The sequence below is a fragment of the Pygoscelis adeliae genome, unplaced genomic scaffold, assembly GCF_000699105.1.
Source record: "Pygoscelis adeliae isolate BGI_AS28 unplaced genomic scaffold, ASM69910v1 Scaffold156, whole genome shotgun sequence".
NCBI lineage: Eukaryota > Metazoa > Chordata > Aves > Sphenisciformes > Spheniscidae > Pygoscelis > Pygoscelis adeliae.
Window position 1 is genome coordinate 3,956,185 of NW_008825016.1, and position 23,995 is coordinate 3,980,179.

General features: G+C 37.6%; 1 protein-coding gene across 1 annotated transcript in view; it reads right to left on the minus strand.

The window, feature by feature from the left end:
- Positions 1–3,084: 3,084 nt before the first annotated feature.
- SEPT10 (septin 10) overlaps positions 3,085–23,995 on the minus strand; it is a 29,727-nt gene continuing 8,816 nt past the window's right edge. Inside the window, exons 4-10 of the mRNA XM_009326298.1 lie at positions 23,097–23,283; positions 18,366–18,527; positions 16,701–16,797; positions 15,963–16,131; positions 7,491–7,623; positions 4,527–4,717; positions 3,085–3,312 (exon numbers count right to left, since the gene is read on the minus strand). Of these exons, the coding sequence (XP_009324573.1) occupies positions 3,297–3,312; positions 4,527–4,717; positions 7,491–7,623; positions 15,963–16,131; positions 16,701–16,797; positions 18,366–18,527; positions 23,097–23,283 (955 nt within the window). The 3' untranslated portion in view covers positions 3,085–3,296. The remainder of the gene's footprint in view (positions 3,313–4,526; positions 4,718–7,490; positions 7,624–15,962; positions 16,132–16,700; positions 16,798–18,365; positions 18,528–23,096; positions 23,284–23,995) is intronic.

A 23,995-nucleotide genomic window follows, 5' to 3' on the forward strand; every position in this document is an offset into this window, starting at 1 on the left:
TCCTCCTGGTCACAGTCTTCCAGCACAGGGCTCCGGGTGTCCGAGGGCCCATCATCAGTGTTAAAGACAGAGGCGAAGAAGGCATTAAACATCTCTGCTTTTCTATGTCCCTATTTGTGAGGTGACCAACCTCATCAAGCAACGGCCCAATGTTATCTCTTATCCTCCTTTTCCTGTTATATTTTAAAAAGCCCGTTTTGTTGTCCTTCACAGTGCTGGCCAGCTTGAACTCCAGTCGAGCTTTGGCCGCACAAATTTTCTCCCTACGGTGGCAAACAGCATTGCTGTAGTCCTCCTGTGTTGCCTGTTCTTGCTTCCAATGTCCATACAGTCTTAATTTTTGAAGTCCAGTATATTCTCCACCTAATTTCACAATGCAAATCTAAGTATGTTTCTGTCACCAAATATGAAGGCGATGCTATACTGTTAGCATAGGAGATTCAGATAAAGCCACTAATGTCTTGCTTCCAATGTCCATACAGTCTTAATTTTTGAAGTCCAGTATATTCTCCACCTAATTTCACAATGCAAATCTAAGTATGTTTCTGTCACCAAATATGAAGGCGATGCTATACTGTTAGCATAGGAGATTCAGATAAAGCCACTAATGCATCCCGGCTGTGTCTTCTCATGGCAAAGTAATTTTAAAGATATAGTTAAGAATAAATATACAGAATGTATACGGAAAGTATCCTAAGTAAAGGATCTAAAAAAGTAAAGGCTTCAGACTTGTAAAGGCCATAAATAGTCTCGCAGTAGCCACTTGCAGAAGGTACCATAACGACACCTTAGTAAATGGTCTTGAAACCATTTCGTCTGCAGGATAAACCTCTCTGAAGTGTTCAATTAAAAAGCACATAGCTAAGATAAATAAAAATGTGTATGCCTCACTGTAGTTTACTACCACTATTAATTCTCCACTTTCAGGAGATAGTTACCTGTTCCTTTATAACTCTCTGAACTGCACTGGACTGTGCGCTTGTGTGCTTATCTGATATCTCATCTTTAGGCAAACTTAAACAAAACAGCTGTGGCATTGCCCATACTTACAGATGACTCTCCACTGCTTAAATGAGTATGAGGGAAAAAAAGGAAAAACGCACCAGCTCTCTCATTTTGTGCTACATCATTTTGTGCTACAACTGACCTAACAAGCTCCCTTTAATTGTCACCTGTTCCGAAGACCTGCACGGGTGCCTGCACCAGTTTTGTTCTGCGGCCGAGTCCTGCAGGGCCAACACATGCAACCGAACGTAAACCGATTCCGACCAAGAGGCGTGGTATCCATACTGTACTATTCACGGTTCCCAGCTCCCAAAGCACGGCACATCCTCTAATACTGGCCAGGCACAGAGCTATCTAGGTCAAACAGTTCTTAACCATCTCAGGCTTTGTCCTCAACAAAGTGGCCACACTACAGGCAGTTAAATCTGTCTTTTGATGCAGTTTTGTAACGCTCATGAAGAGCTGTGCTTGAGCTAACCAACACCAGCGGCTGGGATAACCCACCGGGCTAAGCGAGTGCTGACAGTATGCATCACTCAATCGTAATTACATTCTGCTCAGGATCACTTGATAACACTTTCAAATCTACTGCTCAGTTAAAAAAAACAGATTTTTTTTTTCATTTGGCTGTTACCTCCTTCAAGGAGGGCATATCCCTTGTTTCTAATCAAACAGATGCAAATGGCCCAGTCAATGATACAAAGCCAGACAAAAAATACAGTCTTTCACCAAGCTACATTTCGCTCAGGAAGGAGCGATCAGACAGCAATCACAGTGCCTGGCCCTGGCCCATCTTCTTCTCTTGAAAGAAGTGTCACTTATATGCTGGCTGAGTGTGCTGGCTAAATGGGTGTCTCCTCTCAACTCTTCCCTCCTATGTTACAGCCTGCTGTGTCTGTGGAGCTGATTGAATTAGCAGTTTGACCCTTTCCTGGCAATGAAGCGTTTATGTATCTTAGTATATATTCCTTCCCATTGCTACAGAATTGTAGGAAAACAATCTTGTATAATATGCATCACTGGGTGAGTGAAATAGAAGCGCGGTCAGTCACTGGAACAGGCTCCCCAGGGCAGTGGTCGCAGCACCAAGCCTGTCAGAGTTCAAGGAGCGTCTGGATGATGCTCTTAATCATATGGTTTAGTTTTAGGTAGTCCTGAGAGGAGCAGGGAGCTGCACTCGATGACCCTTATGGGTCCCTTCCAACTTGAGATATTCTATGGTTCTATGATAAGTACAGTGGTATATGAGAAGTATATCGTAAGTCGTATTGCCTTTCTGGCGCAGTATGCACAAACCACCTATTTTTTCCAATCAATAAATGACTTAAGACATTTAAAACAGATGCAAAACATTTATATTTTTCAGATTAATGTGAAATCTTACTCCTTGTTTTTAATAACATGGGAGGGAGAGAAAGCAGAACAACAGAAACACTTAAGCAAAACCCATGTATTTTATTTCTATCCAGTTAGTATTTCATTTTTACAAAGTCGCACAAAACAGCTTCAGAGAACGCCACCTCTTATAGTTTCCCATTAGTTATCATGGCTACTGAAAATATAAAAAACATTTTAAACTTGTTTTAACCTGAAGCTCTTGTAGTTAATAGTTTTTGTAAAGTTCAGCCTCTGCTGTAACTGAACACCAGAGTCACAAGCATCAAAAAGTTATAGGTACTTTCCATATTAAGTTAGTAATGTCAGATCAACTATCATGCAACAGTACAGCACTGCAAAAATATATCAATAAATTTTGATTAGAAAGATCATATCTGAAATTTAGGACAGTGCTTGTACATAAAAGCCTATAAACAAAAAGTTGTCAGCAAAATTACTAAATGGCTGAATTATGTCGACAGTTGTATAAAATAATATTTAGTAGACTGATATACCATACCATAGGAAAATAACTCTTTAGAAAGGTTATAGTGGATATATTCACTGAATACTTTTGTACTACAGCATTCATATTATGAATGGAACCGTTTATGGCAGCGACATTTTCTTTGGTACAATGCATTTAAAATGAAAGCAAGTCGGCCACAAGTATGTAAGGCAAGTGCGTATCAAGGCAGACTCGTAACAGAAAGTCCGTGATGGCAGTGACAGTAATCGCCGCACCGTATGTGTACAGATCATACTTAAAAATTCTTCTTTTGCGGCACGCAGCAACAAGAGGTATTTTCCAAATCCTTTGGTAAGAAACTGCAACTCCTACACCTTCAAAAGCACACTGTGAATCATCGCTTCCTCAAGAGAAATTATCACTATTGTTTCTTCTATCATCAGTATTATGTAAAGCTGGAACTGAAAAACAAAAGCAAGCATATAAACCATAATGTACTCTGAAGAAATAAAGCTAAAACAGAGAAAACAAAACTAAAAATTTTCAGAAGTTGAGAGTTACTCATAATAGTGCAGATAATGCCTTCCGTTACCAAGAATTCCACTTTCATATATAATTCCAGAAAAAGGAGTCTAGGAAAAGGAACTCGGTAACATTACTTGAAATGCAACAAATTTTGGCAAAAACACAAGCAGGCTGCTAGCATAGACCCCAAAAATGTCAAAGCTGCCTTGATGGTATTTGTGGAAATATGTGCACCCATCTAGCTTCTAGAGTTTTTCATAATCTAGCAGTTATGGATAATTTCTATACCAACAAATCTGCTTTCAATTGCAGTAAGATATTAAACAACAAAATGTTATCTGCAGTAAAGCTGTAACCTATCAGGAAAGGAAATTAATAAATTAATTGACTTGTGGTTTTGGAGGAGAACAAAAATTAATTCAATTTAATTTCATGTTTATATATGAACATTTAATTCAATATTTATATATGAAGAAGTTGGGCATGTTATTCTGGAGACTACTTTTGAATACATTTCTGAAATTTCACAATTTATTTGAGCTTTTCTTTTGGGAGTGGAGAAGGGAAGAAGTGGGTGGAAGGAAGAAAGTGAAATGTTTATCAGGTCATATTCTGCATTCGGTGTAATTTTACAGCCAATTTTATCAGTCTCTCCTCTCAGAAATCTGTACTAGGAAGACACATCTAGTATTATGGGACAGCAGCAGTCAGACTGCTTCATAAAACTAACATATCCTACATTCAAAACCTGAGTGCTGCAATCAAATACTATTTCTGGAATCCCCTGGGTGAATTTCTCTCCCTCTCTAACTTCTCCCTCTCCCTCTCGCTCTGTTCGTGAACATTCATAACTTCTTCATCTCTGACATCAAAGCACAGGAGTTCAAGTCGAAAACCTTGGTTCCTTCATGGAAAAAAAAAGAGAAAAAAAAAGAAAGAATGCTCATAGAACACACAGCAATTACTCTAAAGGTAAATTTTAGAGCCAGTGATCCAAGCAGGAGGGTATTTTACGCGCTTCAGTCTTATCACATAACAGAATAGGAGCATGTTTGCACCTTTTCTAAAAGATTACTAAAATTTGCATTATAAAAGTGATACGTGAAGAGTTTTTTTATTCCTGCCTCTGATGACTAGCGTCGGCACTTACTTTTTGCGATCCTTGTCTCTCTTCAAACTAACAACAGGGGTAGAGACAGATGCTTGTGACTGGAGTAATTCAGCATTAGCTTTCTTCTCAATAAACATAGCTATTTCATCTTCTAGAACTTTTTTCTTTTTCTCTAATTTCAGTTTCACTTCTTGATGCATTAGCATACAACGTTCAAATTTAGTCTGAACCTGTTTAAAGAAAGCACAAAAAAATATATTTCCAACTAGTAACACAAGGGGGTGATATCACAATACAAAAACCCTCTGCAATTAAACAGTAAAACCTACCCCAACTTGTGTTAAAAGTCCTAAGACATTGCAGTTCTTTCCCAAAACTGATAAGACTAAAAAACAGCAATCCAGAAGAATAATCATCCATATCAGATTGTTCTCATGGAAGCCAGGCTACTGCACACAAAGTACAGGTGGAAACCATGGAAGGCACTAAGTGAATATTACATTTCCTATTAGGTTTTACTATATCTTTATTATACCAAAAATAAGGAGGCCTTTAGAGAAGAAACAATTACCAACAGAAGGATTAAATCAGGATCTGTCAAGTAGAATCTACTTCCCTAAAACCAAGTAGGCAAGGAATCATACATACTTCAGTTACACAGGTATGTATTTTCATATATATATATACAAAATTTTAGTATGTATATTAATTACATTTACATATTAACATGTACGCACACAATAAGTCTGGTTGGGGGAGTTACTTGTGGGCTGCCAGAAGTTAACTGCTTTTCTGCCGTAATTCTTCTTTAGTTGTTCTTTTGACATATTCATGGATTTTACTCTCCAGATGCATTTTGACCAGTTTAAACCTACTGTGAAGTTGTACATGATAACCAAAGGGTACTTCACTCCACCCTTCCTCACCTCCTATCTCCCCACACATAAACTCTCCTAGAATCCTGCTTCTCTACCCATCTGTATCGGTATAACTCAATCTGAGTGCCGCTATACTGGTATAGAAATCAGAGATTTATTTCCATCTTTTGCAAAGAAGGAATTAAGAAATAAGTAAGATTATAAATATAACAGTATGCCTGTTTTACACAGTAGAGCTGTCAGATTTTATAAATGTGTGTGTATGTATGTACGTATACTATTCATTTATTTATTTCATTGCAACAGTGAAACAGATGCATTGCGAAAGCAGGTATACCAATAAAAACGTTCAGGGTAGAAACAGTAAGGTTCTAAGCGACTGTATGTCTCAGGAGTGGTAACGCTGCACATTGCACCTACGTGTTTCCTCTAAATGAAGGATGTGAAAGCCATCTTAAGTACAACAGAAATTCCTGTTTTTCTTTAGTTTCCAGATACACACACACACACACACTTTTCGGAGAATGAGCAGCAAGAGTATATGACAAATGTCCTTTAGGAGTGACTGCACAATCGCTTTCCCACATGAGGAACTGGGAAAACTAACGTCCATAATTCAATTGCAATATGCAGAGCTCACAATTTAAACCGCCTGGTATAAATTATAGAAGGAAAACATCAAAGGGTACCACAGAAACTGTGTAAGACCTAGCTGAACCTACTTTGAACATGGCCAAGTATTCTTCCAATTGGATAGCCTCATACTGAGAAGATTGAACCTGATTTTTTTCTCCACAAGTAGCATGGGGGACTTAACAGATTTGGAAAACAAAGTATTAAGCCTTCTTCTTATTTAAAACATGTGTCTGAACACCTCGCAAAAACTGCTACGTCTTTGCCGGGAGACTGAGGTACAGAAAAGAACATTAATAAATATACACAGGTTTCCAATTTCAATTAAACCGTTGTTTGAATATAAATACACATGACCACGACAGAGTCTGGCAGAAAGTAGATGAGAAGATCCTGTTTTGCCAGTCCAGCTTGACAGGACTAAATCTTCAACAACATATTCAAGAAATGTTCCACATCTCCAAATATTCTTAAGGCAGCTGGGAATAGATGAGATTTTAAAAACAAAACAAAACAAAACAAAAACCACAAAAACAACCCCCCCTCTTTCAAACCTCTCAACATGAGGGTTGAGCTTGTATTTAATAACTGAACCTGGAGGTCATACAAACATACATGCCCCACTCTCTTGGGCTGAAAAACAACCCATGGGATTTTTTTTCCCGAAATCTTGGTTTTTACAGAGCAACCTATGCATGAAAAGCACCTACTGTGCTGCTATGGCACACCGATGTTTCTCAGCATACTGCTAGAGAAGACGAAGAAACATGCAACCATTATATTCATCACTCTCTTACTTCACCATATCACCTCCTACTCTATTGACTTGTCCCAGCTATCCACCAATGCCTTTAGACCATAAGCTCCCTCCTTCCAAAAAAAGACTGCCATTTATAGAATCATAGAATCATTTAGGTTGGAAAAGACCTTTAAGATCATTGAGTCCAACCATAAACCTAGCACTGCCAAGTCCACCACTAAATCGTGTCCCTAAGCACCACGTCTGCATGTCTTTTAAACACCTCCAGCGATGGGGACTCAACCACTTCCCTGGGCAGCCTGTTCCAATGCCTGACAACCCTTTCAGTGAAGAAACCTTTCCTAATATCCAATCTAAACCTCCCCTGGCGCAACTTGAGGACGTTTCCTCTCATCCTATCGCTAGTTACTTGAGAGAAGAGACCAATGCCCACCTCGCTACAACCTCCTTTCAGGTAGTTGTAGAAAGTGATAAGATCTCCCCTGAACCTCCTTTTCTCCAGGCTAAACAACCCCAGTTCCCTCAGCCGCTCCTCATAAGACCTGTTCTCTTGTTTGCTTGTGTCTAATCAATCTGCTAATCCAATCAATCTCTGTAATCAATCTGCTTTTGATTTTAAGCATTGCTGCCCTCAAAATATTAGGAAATCATAAATGTCAACTAGTTGTGATTTTGCTAAGAACTTAACCGTTCCAAAATTCAGCAAACAAACTCAAGACAGACAGGCATTACCTGTTGCTCTGCTTCTTTCAATATTGCTTCTTTCTCCTTCACTCTCTGCACAAACTGTTGTCTCATCTCCTCCTCTTTTCTTTGCAGGTCAAGGTAGAACTCGTGCCTCTTTGCCTCATAGGCTTCCTGTAGACTGAAGTCCAAAAATGTAAGCAAGTCTCCAGCACGCTGCTTTATTCAATGTGGAAAACCAACAATCTGGAACATTATTTAAACAATTAATATTCATCTGAAATATGGATTTCCACAGCTCCCCAAATAAAAATTCATAAACAAACCTAAACAGAAGCAAGCATATTACCTTTTTAAATTTTTATTTAAGTAAACAGCCCTGAGTAAAATTAGTAATGATAACAGCTCCTGGGCAATTTACATTTCAAGGTAAATACAGCATTTTAGGAATCTCATGTTCTAAAAGACTTGAGTTATAACTTTCTGCCTCCAACATGCAGAACCTTTTTCTTTAAGTTACTTGTTAATAAGACACCAAAATTGCCAGAAAAATCCAAACAAATTTCCACATTGTGAAACCTCAGTCTTAAAATAGGACGTTACAAAAACAATGCATCTGGAGCATTAACACAACTAACAAACTGATTATTCCTGTATGAAAAAGGAAGGAAAATTAACAGGACCTTCAAAATATACAGCACTCTCTTTATGTAATGTCAAAATTTAAATATGGCAGAGTTACATTAATATAGAAGAAATACAATTTCCCAAGTAGTTCAACATCCAAAAGACAGGGTTACTTTCCAACGTGCATCAACCAAAACCTCAAGACTGCTTGTTCTTTCCTGAATCCTCTCTCACAGAAGCTAATATACTGCATACATACCACACTTATATTTGAAATTATATGGGAGGTGTAAATTAGTTCAGATCATTGAGCAAATATCTGGCAACAGAACAAAACAGCAAGTAATTAAAACATTTCTTTACTTTTAAATCTACACCTCCCTTCCCTTTTTTTTTAATAAAAAGAGTTACTCTACTAGACATTTCAGTACACAAGACAATTTTTTTCCTCCAAATAACAGGTACTTGCAATTGAGAAACTGCTTTCATATCAAGCATATCATAGCAAATTAAAAGATGCTGGTAATTTATTCACATACGACTGGAGGTTTGCTGGCAGGAAAAGTTCTGCTTTTCAGGGACAAAGGAATGGAGCTGGTACACATATGTATCTCATACACCAAAGAGCACACTACCCTTGAAAAGCATACCTGCTTAATGACACAAGTCCTTCCAACAAAACATTTACCACAATCTTCTCTAAGTCACAAGATTCCAGAGAGGCAGAACTGGTGGATCAGAGCTGTGCTAATGGTTATTGCAAAAACAAAAGGATCTGTCCAGTATCTTGTAGGACATAGGGCTTATAAACGGATCAAAACATGGATAACGTTCTAGCTCTTTATTCTGGGGCTATTCTCTTACGCCATTCATCTCTTCTAACACTTCCCGAGTGCTGACTAGTCAGCCTTTCTCAGCTACCATGAGTTACTGTCCTTTGCCAGGTATCTCATGCCTTCCACTCTGATGTAAAAGAGATATATATCAAATATTTAAATTTGCTTTATATTTTTAATACACATACACACTTCTGTTCCGCTTTTTAAGTCTCATCTTTCACTGTTTTTATTAAAAGTTTATAAATACAAAAAAGGACATCTAAAAACTTAATGATTTAGAGCAACAGTAAGCTTAAACAGCTCTCTTCTAGATTTAAATTTACCATGACTGGGCAGTTTCTCAATCTTAAAGTTTCTTATTTGTATTCAAAATATAATCTAAAGAGAGAGAATAATAGTCTTGAAATTGCACATGCAGACTTAATGTTTGTAAGATCTCAAGGTCAGAGCGCTTTTCCTATTCTATCTTATTTGAGCAATACATTGCAACAAAACAAATTTGGAAGAACCATCTTTTTGGATTTGTTTCTTTTTTTATCAGCTGTGAAGTAACTGAAATTGTATCTACCACATGAAATGAGGGCATGGTTTTCACACGGGTATATTAATTCACACTATCTTTAAGTTTAGACAGCTTATGTAATAATAATAAAGCTACAGCAGAGGTTTTTCAAGTGCTAGAAATATTCCTACACACACTTTTGGGCGCTCTGTCAGTTCTGCTAGCTAACATGCTGCCTTTGGGTGCAATAAAGCTGCTAGAGCTACGCTAGACTAAGCTAACATGCTGCAATCGCACCTTCGTTTCACTATGTGGACATCTTTAGACTCAACTTAAGCGAGTTTATCAGTTAAAAGCAATTTTGTCTTGAAATTAGTAAAAGATTAACTTTGAAGACACTGAATTTACTGAATAATTAAATTACATGTATAAAGAGGAGAAATAGAAGCGTATTTTTTAAATCCCCCTCCCCCTGGACTGAATTGTTCTGGAAATCACAAAGATAAAATTAAAACAACTTTCCTCTTCTGTGTTTGGCATATCAGCAACATAATGATCCAAACAGTCTTTTGTTTTAGGAGGTCTGAGGAGGAGGGGAAAAATAGTTCACCAGATCTTAAGGCAATCCTTTCAACATTACTGCATCCACTGCTTACAGTAAAACACTTTTCCATTTACCTGAAGACTGGTTTCGCTGCTTCTCATACAGCACATTATGAAAATCAAATTCACAGGTTCTCTCATTCTTCTGGGTTGGACCCCTATAATTTTATACTCTGTACAAAACCACTTGCAAAATTAAGATGTTAAAGATAATTATTTAAATAATGTATTCTTACTGAGGTTTTGGAGGAAGGGAAGGGATTGGGAAGAAAGTCTACACCTTACTAATCCATTACATAGCTCATAACAGCACTATCACCTACCTTTCTACAGAAGCATAGCTGTGACACACAGTTTTTCTATCTGCGTAAGACTTAGAACATGGAAGCCTGAATATAAAGATGCAAATCAAACACGTTATGTTCATAAATAAAGACTCTGATTGAAGTGAATTCAACTCTCAGTGGAACACAATGTTTGTGCGCTTTGAACAACACAGGTATTTACACAATATTTTACAGTTTGTTCATTTAAATTTAAAAAAGCTTTCAAATTTGAAAACTACACTTGTAACTTTTTGCATAACATTCGACTATTAATTAACGTATATCAGAAAAACTAAAAAAATTTAAAAGTTAACTAGAGGCAGGTATTTTTAGCATGGTCCCTTGACTCAGTGAACTACCTAAGTTGATATTAAGCAACACTAAGGATGTGGTAGAGCTAAATAATTACCATTTTCCCAGTGGAGGCATGAAAAACATGTATTTTGGATGCAGTTCAGTCTTACCATAAGGAGGTTAAAATATTTAGCTCAAATGCAAAGGTCTGCAGTTGGTCAGATGAACTCCATTCCCAAGTGACTTAAGGAAGAAGTCTAATAGCCTTTCAGATATTAGGTTTCCTTTCTTAGAAAAGATAACTAGAGTCATATCAACTTTCCTCTGCATGTGAACTTATCTACATTACTGAATCCTTCCTGTTTTTCTGTCATCATCCTCAAAATAGACTGAAAAATAAATACGTTTTTGTTCAAGAACTGCAAGGTCTGAATATCCCAGTTTCAGGGAGGAATAAAGCATGGAATATATGATTGCTCACATATTGAGAAACTGAGATGTTTATGTGACAATTATGTTTAACTGCAATTGTGATGAAGAATAAATTGTAATTATGAGCACAGAAAAACAACTAAACCAGAGGCTTATCAACACCAGAGAATCCAAATACGCAAGCATACAGCCTGAATATCAATCTTCGGCTTTTTTCAACAGACCCTTGCCTGTTAGTTTTAGAATCATAGAATCATAGAATCATTAAGGTTGGAAGATGCCCTTCTCTGGACACGCTCCAACATCTCAACGTCCTTCTTGTAGTGAGGGGCCCAAAACTGAACACAGTATTCGAGGTGCGGCCGCACCAGTGCCGAGTACAGGGGCACGATCACTTCCCTACTCATTTTCTTCTTTCAAAACAAGAATGTCCCCTTAAGCAACCACACAGCTTAGACTGGAAAATGGACTTACAAAATGTCCACCTTCAAAATAGTAGTAACCCTCTCCTCCCTTACAAACGTCTAACCTTACTAGGTGTGTATATATTTAGAAGTTTGTTTGGCAGGAAGCACTCTTCATGTCTAGATTTCTGTTTTCAACTATCCCCAATTTTTCCATTCAGGACATCTCAGCAATTATCTCTTGCTGAGACTGACCTGAAACTAGGAACTCATGTTCCTAATGGATATAATTGGACCATCAAAAAGGCAGGACTAGACCATCCGCACAAAAAAAAGGTCTATCTTTACTTTTCAACAACAAAGAAATGCAAATCCCAATTTTAAGTATTAAAAAATTATAATAAAAGCACTTCCTGGATTTTACATCCAACAGATACTGCATAAAATGCATAAACCATCCCCCCAAATACTCTGCTATCCGTTGACTTCATTACATAAATTTTGCCTTAACAGGCTTTCCAAGCCCATTCCTGACTGGCTGCTTTTCACGGCTTGGAAACCAAATTATACCTATATGACTAAGTTTAGCCTTAGATGGTATTCCATTTATTCCCTGAAGCACCATATGGAGGATTCTTCATTTTTAAAGTGGTTTACCACATGTTATATTTCAATCTGATATGGTACATACGTGACTGTAATTCTCATGACTTTTTGGAATGATACCCCACTGTAAGACTGAACTCTTCTTTTCATAAAAAAGTTTGGTATATTGTTTGTGCAAGGTATATGAATGAGATTAAGTAAGTTCCCAATTACTCATTAATTTAAGTTATGCTAATTATTGTTATCCAATTTAAATAAATAATGGTTTGATAAAATGCCAGTATAAAGCAGGTGTCCCGAAAGCGGCAGAACTAATAGCCCGAATTCCTATGGACGATTTTATGTTCTATTCTCTCAATTATTGTAATACCCAAAGTCCTGCCTACATCCTTACGCCTTTTTAACTATACAATTACTGTCCCTCCATGCTTCCTAAATACTCTTTACTTATTGTGAGTACTCATGTGGATCTTTCACATGCAGTAGGCCTTAGCTACTTCCAGATCACCCACGACCTTCTCATCCTACTGCAGTACTGCCAAGCTCCCAAGAGTTTCAAAAGACAGTACTTCATTCAGAGGTAGTGATTTACTGACAACAAATGCACATTGGCTGGCCAACAACTGGTAGGAGCACAGGTCGTCTGCTTTTCCTGCGGTGAGAACACTAACCATGTAATCCCCTGGAAACACCCAACCCTCTACTGAAGTTTGAAAATGGAGAGTTGGTTCAGAAGTTGTTAGGGAGAGACTAACAGACTGATCATGTAAAATTCTTTTTGCCTGGAAATCTGATTAATTAAAAAGTTAATTCTTAGAATGCAATTGCAAATAAACAAATTAAAAAGTTATGATGACACAAATTCACAAAAAATATAGGATTAGGGAATAGGTATTTTTAAAAGTGTACACAAGACAGGCACTTCAGACTACTACTATCTTTATTTTCCCTCCTCACACCTAGTAATAAAGATGCAAGTATATTTTTCCATTGTGTGCTGAAACCATCTTTCCAGATCTCCCATAAACAAATAAAGCTTGCCAACATGTTTTTTCACATGTAAGAGTGAAAGCCTTTACAGATGTTTGCCCACAACCTATCTCACAAGGTAGCTAAAAATCCAAGAATTACTGGTTTTGCTTTGCAGTGGCGTACAATTTTGGATGAATAAACTACTGTCGTACTTTTAAATCCAAAAGAGTGGTACAGGAACTTCACAGGCAGCTTTTTCATGGCATGCCAAAAGGCAGGGCATGTTAGCTACTCAAGTGTCAATGTTCAAATGCTACAAATCCCAGTGCAGTAAAATCAGCCAATTATTCAGGTCTAGCAGAAATTTTCTAAATTTACATAAAATAACCCAATTCATATTACCAAATTTACTATGTAGACAGCTACATCACAGGCACAAATATGACTTCTCAACATGCATTCTGATCATTATTTACACAAGTAGCATGAAATTTTAATCATCAGTCATATACTGCTATGCAGTATTAACTATACTTTAAAACTACAGCTCTTAGAATCCATGTGTATATATTGTAAACATCTTTAAGGACAAAGAGGACGACAATTTAATAACACATTTTTGCCTAGAAGAACAGGATAGTCCCTATTCTGAAAGATATTTAAATGTACAAGTCAGCAAAATGGGAAGCACTGAACTTCCTCTACGGAAAGAGATGGTTTTTATCACACTGCTGAGGATGACACTTTTTATCGTTTCCTCAGTAGCTTCATAAAACGCCTTATGGGTAAGGCTACATTAGTCTGCTAATGACACTAAATACAGATCCTCTAAATTCTCTTCCCTTTTTATGGTATCATAAAACGTCTCTCCCAAAAGACCAAATGCCTTCTCTTTCAGACCTCAGTGCCATTCGCTATGCCACATAACTGAGGGACAACCACACATCCTGGATCCAGTCCCACTTTTCTCTTCCTGTTGCAGTAAATCTGGGAAAAAGTGAATTTTTCTAGATTCTTATGGAATACCCATTCTCATCCTTCCAAAACAATGACATTTTCAATAGATGCGGTTTACCGAAACTAATTATTAAGTGTATTGTCTTGCCACAAAGCTCTCAATAAACTGACATTTAGTGGGCCATACATAAAAACTACAGAGGGAACTTAGCTTTTTTGTATCTACATGAAGCGATCCATTTCTAAACCAACTTCTGAAGCGTAAAATACTATGACATTCTGATACAAACCCGCCCCTTTATACCATTAGTAAAATGCAAACTGTTTAGGGGTTTTACAAAGACAACTCTTGTGTTCATGGAAGAAAACAGTTCTGTGGATGATCGTTTTTATAATTTAGCTCTTGAGGTGGCTGTACACTGTGAAATTCAAGTTCAGAAAAGCCAAAGGTACTGCAGTCAATACTGCCATGAACAAATCTCTAAAAAAAGCTTTCCCTAGACAAAGATAACAAGATATCAGCTGTTAGTGTATGTTCTTAAACTTAAACCTAAACCAAATGAAAAGTCTATGGTCAGTTTCAGTTGGTCTTAAACCTCATTCACCTTTGGTTCTCTATTTGTGAAAAGGATTTATTCCTTTCTTGTTAAGACAAGAGAAATGTCAAGAGACCACCGTGAATCATGGTCAGCCCCAGATCATCTAAATGAACTAATGTTTAAATGTGCCTTGACATTAAGACTTCAGAAAGATGTGCCCACATCCAGCATCTTCCTTGGCCACGTTCATCTTATTTAATTATTATTGTTTGAACAATATATAAATTAGACCAAAGTGAAAGAAATGCTGCTCCATCAACACTCTACGAGTTACAGTAACTGCAACCGCCTTAGAACTTCGGTGCAAAGTACAGGTGAAAGCGAAGAATTTAAGCCACTAAAAACAACTATTTGGAGGGAAGCCATTTAAAAGTCAGTTATTTTTACCAGAACAGAATGGGTAAAGACAGTCTGATCACTAAGTAAAACAAGAAGTAAATAAACCAGTTGGTTCAAAGCACTAGAAACTTTTGTTAATGCAAAATCGTATTTTGTTTTCATGTCTGGTTTAAGTCCGTATTTCCCACCATGACCATGCAATAATAGCACTTTGCTAAACCGTGAAGGCTTGAACAACTCCTGAAGCATCAGTTCTTCCACATCAGGATTCTAACTACTTACAAAATACAGTCCCGTGCATAAAACGACCAAAGGAAGTTGGAAGAGGGAGAGGCAGACGACAGAATTGGAAATAAAAGATTAAACAAACTGGATACAGAAATGGGAAATACCTCCCGCAGAAAGCAGCTTTACTACATGAAACAACCGAGTGTCTCTAACCCTCTGCTTAATTTTCCTTTGGAATCCTCTATTAACTTCCTACAGTCTAGCACGAGATTTCTTGACCTGACAAGGCTAGACATTTATTATTATGGCAGATAATGTGGGAAGCCAACAGCGTAACCAATGATTTTTGTAAAGGTTTTTGCTTCAGTTCCTTCTGAACTTTGAGTCCAACCAAACCATTGTTCAGAATCAGACATTATTAAGAGAGAAAGTAAAACAGCATGCTAATATATAATGAAAATAATTTAAAAGGCATAAAGTGCATGTACCTGAAGAAAATTGACATTCTCCATGACAAAAATGAAAACCCCCAGGTTTGTTCTAAAAGAGAAAGATTTCGGAAATACAACTAGCTTGTATGCCTTTAAAAGCAATGCTTATATAATCCCACATACTTCTCCATGAAGATAACTGAATGAACAGCTACATACTTACTCTGATTAAAAAAACCCACAATTCTTTCCCTCCTAGAAAACCTATTGTACGTATGAACCCTACTCTGTATTGGGTTGATACAGTCAAATGTGAAGTGAATGGATGCTGAAAGCAAGTGCTGCACATGAAGTCCTTTACCTGACCGGTTTGTTCTCAGGGCCAATGTCTCTGAAGCCCATCTCTTCCAGTCTGCAGCGTCTGTACAACTCATAATGTCGTGCGTGAGTCTGCTCTCTTAAGTCTTCCATATTTGTGCAAATAAGCATCTCGCGAAGCTTTACAAAGTCACAGTGGTTCTCATTTTCCACTAATCAGTTAAAAGAGGAAGATTTTATTACTATGCACAAGTAGCAAAATTGTCAAAATATATTTTAAACAGCGTTGAGCTTCATTTATTTTGTTTACTAATTATACTTCCAGGAAAAGGTATCTCATTGTTTAATTATACCTCTTATACTTCCTTATAATTTTTAATATACACATTGAAGCACTAACTGTAAGTACCGGTGAACATGTTCCAACACGTCCTGATTTCCTGTTCAAGTTGAATAACGATAAATTTATCTCTTTTTTTCCCTCTTCTTTATTGACAATCATAAAACTTTGAAATTTGGTAGTGCTAGAGGCATTGCCACCGTACTAACCTACCCAAATATTACATACACCATCTCATAGCTTGATTCCAGGGATGCATCAGTGCTAATGAAACTACCAGTTAGTGCACACCTCAAGTATTAATTGCTAAACTCCTTAAACTGTTGATCCAAAATACAATCAATATGGCATCAGTGGATAATACCAGCCCCTTTGAGTACTGGTGAATTTTATACTTCAACAACAACAATCTCGTAAAAATACCTTTGAGAATTCATTTACCTTGTACAATGCCCCAAGGGTACTGACGAGCTCTCACCATTTTGTTTCCAATTTTCACTTCTTCCGTACTTCCTACTATGGCAAATGGCAAATGCCCCTGTAAGAGTCACACCAATACAGTCTTATCTCTCAGCATTCTTATGTCAGAACTGAAAAGCAAACACTTCAGAAATAAATTAGGGGGAAAAAACACCATTTCAGGAAAAGCCACCAGGAAGTTTCAAATGAAAAAACACTTTGAAGAGATCAGTAGCTAGTCAAACTACTGGTAGTCAAGCTACTACAAAAGTCAAGCTACAATAACAAAACTGGGAGGAGCGGTAGATTGACCAGATGGGTGTGCTGCCAATTCAGAGGAACCTCAACAGGCTGGAGAAATGGGCCAACAGGAATCTCATGAACTTCAAATGAGAGCAATGCCAAGTCCTGCACATCAGGAGGAATAACCCCATGCTCCAGCACATGCTGGGGGCCAACTGTCTGGAAAGGCACTTTGCAGAAAAAGATGTGGGGTTCCTGGTGGACAACAGGTTGGACTTGATTCAGCAGGTTTGCCCCAGTGGCAAAGGCAGCCAACTACATCCTGAGCTGCATTAGGAAGAGTATCAGCAGTAAATAGAAAGCTGCTCTAAACACATCCCTCTGATTCGCGTTCAGCCAGAGTTCATACCACCAGTAACAGCCATGCGACGATCACAGGTTTGAACCCTGAGGTATGGTTACTGCTGTGGGCTCAGCCAAATGGCCAGACATACAGGCTGGGTATTGACTGCCTGCGTGCTGACCCACAACAACTGACCAAATAAAAAGAAAATATCATGAACTGGAAAATAATTCACTAGCAGAGCATGAAAGGGGTAAGTACCAGACCACCACCTTTCCCCACAGCAGAAGGACCTGTTACTGAACGACAGCCTGCACACCCTCACTCCCTGGCACAAGTGACAGAGGTTGGGACTGCAGAGCCGTACACTCCGGCATACCGGCTCCTCCTCCCCGCTTTCAAACCCCAGTACGTGCATCTACGACCATAGGCACATGAACAGCAAATACGGACAGAGTGCTCAAAGCAAAAGCGTCTAGCTTCACAAGCTTAGTTGAAGCTGACACGTACTCCTGGGAGGATCTGAAGGGACAATAGTAAAAAAGCCAGAATTATATGTGACTTCTTAATCCCCAGAGAAAATTTGTCCTAATTTCAAATGAAAGTACTAAATAAAAGCAAAAAGCAGATGGAAGACTTGCTATCATAAAGACCAGAGAAAATTGGAGAAACGAGGCACTTGAGTATCTTCCCTAACAGATGTAAGGTAGTATTTGCTGAGGAAAAGAGCAATGCCAATCTGTCATGTTATTAATTATATATTAATTATCCAGAAATTAGAGAAAGTATTTATGAGTGAGAACCTCTTTTCTGTTGCTGAGCCAGAAAAGAAAAAGCCTCCTAAAACAAGTGGTATCAATAGCAGAGGGACAGAAAGATTTGCGAGTAGGGAAAAAAAACCCCAAACCCACGAGCTTTTTAAGGAGAGAGAAAAATAAACAAACACACTTGTTACATACAAACCTATAAGCCTCAAGATGGTGGTGAAAGAACAGGCATGAATAGGCATTAGAGAGTGATGCTTTAGTACTGAAATATCAATGTTTTTGTCATTTACTTACATTCATGATGGTATTAATTTTAGAAACGGTTTCATCATCAGTTGGAAACTGGTATATCTGGATGCCATTACTAACTAATTCACTCATGATTTTGTTCTTGAACTTCTGTAGTTCGGTTTTAGAAATGCTGTCTGCTTTGCCTATAATTGGTATAATGTTCACCTATTAATGATACAAATTATATGAAATGTGTAAGACTTCAGTTTTGAGGTGACATCTTTTATAAATTAAATTGTTTGGTGATAAGCTCTTTAAAACTTCCCCCACAGTCCAAACTTTTCCATCAATTGATATAAAAGCTTCACAAACCATGAAAAATACATTCACTGGCATCATTTAACAAAATAACAACAGATTATTTAATATACTCCCTTAAAATTAATTGATTCTGAGAAAAGAACACAGAAGGAGGTCTCATACAGCAAAGCACTCAAAAGAACAGCAACGCCTACTTATTAACTAAATGACATTAAGTATCTATATCTCTGCTAAAAAAATAGATTGTTTTAGTTTACAGCACCGGGGGACATGGTTCAGGTGTTAAATGAAAGTTGACAGTTTAAATACACGAAGAAAAGGAAGCTGGCTACCAAACCCTGCCTACCCCTGAGCCCCTTCCTTGGGTTCCTTTCAGCTACAACAACATCTTGCTGACCTCACCACTGCAGCAAAGAGTTTCTCAAGTATCTGCTGTGAGCAGAGGAATGACGAAGACTGAAGAATCTTGCTTACCAGTCTTCACACTATTTATTCAGAACTCGAAATTCAGTTCTAGTACGGTAAACTGCCCTATTTCCTAAAACAGTTATGACAGTAACTTAGGAAGGTAGTAGGTGCCAAATTTTTCTTAAAAATACTGTCACCACTCCCAAAATATGCACTTTTCAGAACTAGATACAAAGAATTGATGCCAATGTCCAAATATTGTGGAAGAACAATACAAATAATTCTTCCAGATTTCAGAAGATGAGAGTTTTAGAGTTCCTTGATCAGAGATGCAAAAAGGAAGGAGGAAAAAAAAGAAAAAACTCCGCACACATTCTTTTTATTCTTCTGAACAGTCTGTCTGAATGGAAATGCCTAAGCATGGAATCTCAAGAACGGATTCAAAATGGATGTTTTTGAACTGTCTTCTGTCTTAAGCAAAATGTCCAAATGAAAAAAAAGCATGCCAACTCCAAAGTATGACTTCTAAGATTACCTGATGATAGTCCTTAATTGTGTAGCGTACGCAGCCTAAGCACGTACGGGGTAAAGTATCTGAAATCGAATAAAATGCTAGAATATTTTTTTATAACTGAGTTAATTTAGGATTGTATAAACAATCTATTACAGGTAGGAGTAATTCACAGCTTCAATCAAATTAGCTGAGACACATCAATTTAGGTTTTCTAACATATAGCTTTAAAAATGGATGGAACACAGGGTCCTCAGAATTAAATTAACCTTTACTCTGACTTTTCAACATGGAAGTTTTTCAAGCACTCGTTAATTAGGAGAGAATTTCTTAGATAATGAATAGCAGAGAAAGACTAGTGAGAAGACCAGTAACAAAAGAAAAGCAAAATCGCTAGAAACTGTGATTACAGCTATCAACATTGATGTTAAATCACAACCATTGTATTAAAATTTAAAAGTAATACTACTCTGGCTTTAGATAAGCAACAACAACAAAAAAGTTACCTTTGCTTAATCTGTTAAAATTAATTTCTGCTTGCAGCATCTAAGGTTTACTTGAAAACTTGTATCTCAGTACTTTCATCCAAGAATAACATTAATTGAAAGCACACTTTTGTACTAACAAGAGATGCAAATTGTATTGATTTGGACCACAAATAGATGTGCGCCAAGTCCCACTGCTCCCTCCTATGCCTACTACTCATTCGGAAACCAACTGACTCCCTTCCAGCCTCTTCCCCAACTACACCTACCAACAAAACTGAATTTTGCTACAAAGCTGTAGGCCATTAATAGAGAATCACTTTAAGCCCACATAAAAAGTCTACGCTTGCGATAAAACCAACAGTCCTGCCCTTCCCCTTGCCTGCAGCTGCTCATTGCCAGGTAGAACTAAAACGTGTGCAGCAGTCCAAGGAGACAGATTACTTTTCAGCTTGATCCCTAACCAAACAAAAATCTTTAGCTTCCAATTTAAACCAGCCCCCTCATCCAGGGAACTGGCTGCCCAAAATACTTAAGCACGCGCAATGGGAAGAAGCAGCTGAGACTGCCTCATTCAATAGCAATGCAGAATGACCATATAAAGTCAGCAGGACAAACTTTATCCATGCACCTTACTTCTCTGTTTGCTAGCACCAGATTTAGCCCTCTGATCATCCTTCTGTTGGAAACGCAAAGTCTTGCCTCCCCCTCCCCCCAATTAGAAAATATGCTATTACTCTAAACGAAGATTTTCACGTAACACCTTACATTAATGTCAAAACCTCTGTTGCCCCTTTATGCTACAGAGAAGGAAAAAAAAATACATATACTTGGAATTATTACTGGTTGATATCTTGCAGGCTAATTTAAATGTATCTCTATGACTCAATACAAAAATTTCCAAAGATTCTTTTCGAAAGGAAAAAAAAACCCAACCTCAAACCCCGCAAGGTACACTCTTGTAATTTCCTGACTTAACAGTAATCTGTATATCATTCTGCAAGAATGACTTGAAAATGCAGATGTATTAGTTCAATAATCACTAGTTCCCAGGAAGAAAGCATGCAGAAGAAGATTCCCTTAATCTGTCAATGAAACCTGGCTGGTCTGTAGTGATTCAGTCCTAAGCAGAACCACAGGACTTTCCAATGTCTTAAGAGCTAGAGGCCAAATTCTTAGCCAGTCATCCAATTTATAAGCAATAGAGAAAAATTAATTGCCCACAGATACATCTGTTTTTTTCTCCCAGGATTATAGAGTATAGGATGTCCCTATCCTATTCCAAGAATCCTCTTTACCCCTGAGCTGTGTAATCTGGTCTTGTTTTGTACCAAGCAGACTGTAACAAAAGTGTAACAGTGTACACTGTAGTGGATTTAGGAAGAAACTTTTGACATAGATTTACAGACTCCACGTATGCATGTTGCTGTACCGCCTTCTCTTTATGGAATCCTGTACTCGGCCAACGTGCCCAGGGACTTCCACACCCTGGGAAAGCTCAAGTTCTGAATTGCCACTAGGAGAATGCAGTACTAAAAGCATCACAAACATATTCCACAATGAGATGGAAACCAAACTACAGTTAAAGTATATACTTTTTTGTGTGTGTATACGTATATTTCTCTGATAAGATCAGAAAGTAGAATCCATTGCAAAGGGATAAAACAACAAAGTTACATGCTGTTCCACTTTCTCTCTGAGCCAAAGCACAACCAAAAATATTTACAGTAGGTGGCTAGAAGCTAAAATCCCCCAAAGCAGAATTACTTTCGTTCTATCCTGATGAAAAAATATTTTCTCAGGATGCTGGCACTCATGGATCTATTTCCTTTCCTTTTGGAAGAAACGGCCTTTTAACGGGAGTTCAGTAAAGAGAGGGCACAACCTAGAAACCGAGTATTTTTGTGGTTTAACACAACCTCCAACTTCAAAACTCAGAGTAGAACAATATGCTCCATGAAACTGTCCCATTTTCTAGTATCAAGGCTCTTTAGTTACCAGTGCGTGTTAAAATAGTTTCACAACCATTTTAATCTGGCATAAACCGACACCATAGCAGAAAGAAGTGACCCTGCTCTCCCCTACCTTTGTCCCACCATACCTCCCCCCAGCTTGCTCTGTGCTATTGAGAAAGTTCAAAATGCAAAATACATCCACAAACAAAATTACAAAAATACCAAACGTGCTCATCAATCACAAATGTGGAACAGACAGCTGATTTGATCCTTGTTATCTTGAAGAAACATCTCACGAACAAGAAAACGCAGAAAGAAAATTTAGCAGGAGAGGTTCTAGTAAAGCACAAGGGAAAGGGCTAGAGGAACAGCAAATGCATTTAAGTTTTCAAATTTCTCCAAGTTTCAACAAACTAAACCCAAATGATGTAAGGTTTCTTAAAATGGGTTAAATATTTAGCTTCATCCAGTTCACACAGCCCCATTACAGGAAGAAAGTTAAGAATTTAGAAAGTGCAAGTAATCACACTAGAAACCGCTATTTTAAAGCTTTCAAAAGAAATCAAGATGTGAAGTTTAAAACACCAGTGCAGCCTATCTTAGAAAAAGCCATGCTGGCAGGGTGTTCTGTTCATGGCACTTGCCTCTTCAGTTATCTATAACAAAGATCTTCACAGTGCTGCAAACCTTTTTATATGCCAACTTCCCGGCAGTCCCAAAACTCGACAGTGAACTAGAAACAAACTTAATTAGAAATGTTACAGCACTCATGGAGGGTACCCTATCCAATCACAATAAGATGTTAACAGTTTGTTAAAAGTAAAGTTGGTGTGGTTCTAATTTTTTTTACTTTTTTTTTAAACCTCGTTGTGCTTCTTTTTTCAACGTTCTTCCCAGATGTCCCTCTCTCTCCTTTTGATTTGTAAATAAACAGATGATGAACTGCAAGCTACTCACAGAACCAATTTATTCTGAACTTAAGGTATACCAGTACTAAAAACCATCCCAAAACCAAACACACGGATATAGAACTGAAAGGTGGTAGAGGATCTAAAAACTGCAAGATGCTTCAGAAAATAAGACAAATCCTTAGAACTCTGTTTCAAAGTCTTACCTTGCTGTCTAGGCTTTTCATGGTTAACAAATCTAGGGTTTTTAGGGAATGGCCTGTAGGTGAAATGAAATAGAGGCAGACATGGATGCGAGTATCATGGTAGCTAAATAAAGAACGTTTAATTTTCAGTTCTTCCTGGAGATAGGCTTCGAATTGTGCATCTATATAATCCACTATTGGCTGATAGCTGTAAGAAATAAAATTTAACAACCAGAGATTAGCTACTCCTAAACAGAGCCAGACTAAGAAAGGAACTCCTCTTGTATTGTTTTGTGGATTTTTGCATTACATGTCAAAGGGCTGCTCAAATATCTATCCAGTGCAGCATAAAATTAAAGGTACAGAGTAATCTCAATTTCTGAAAGGCTACTGAAAAAAGAATTGTGCACCTAATACAGATAAAATATTTCCTAGCTACTATTAGTGAAAAAAGCTACGTAAAATTAGTTATGACTATAACCGATCTTCCCAAGTGATGTTTTATAAATTTTTGCAATCAAGCTGTGCAACTGCAGAACTCTTGGATACAAGGAAGATACAAGAAACTCTTAGATACAATACAAGAAAAGAAAGAACGTGCAATTACCAGTACCAAGAAATAGGACTTCCTTTATCTTCTGAAGATGAAGTACTGTACATGAGAGAGCTCTTAAACAATAGACAAAAATTGAAAAGGAGGAACGTAAGAGAAGAATGGAAATCTGATTTGCAATAAGTACAGTTTAAGTATACTTTATCCTACTTAAAACTAGATCATAATCTGCTTTCTAACAGAAAGGGTTGCTAGATGTACAAGCAGCATGCCCTTACATTTCTGCTGCTACACAAAGTCTTAATGGGACTCTCTAACCTTCATTTATAATTACCACATTTAGGCGCTCATATAGCACAAAGGATTG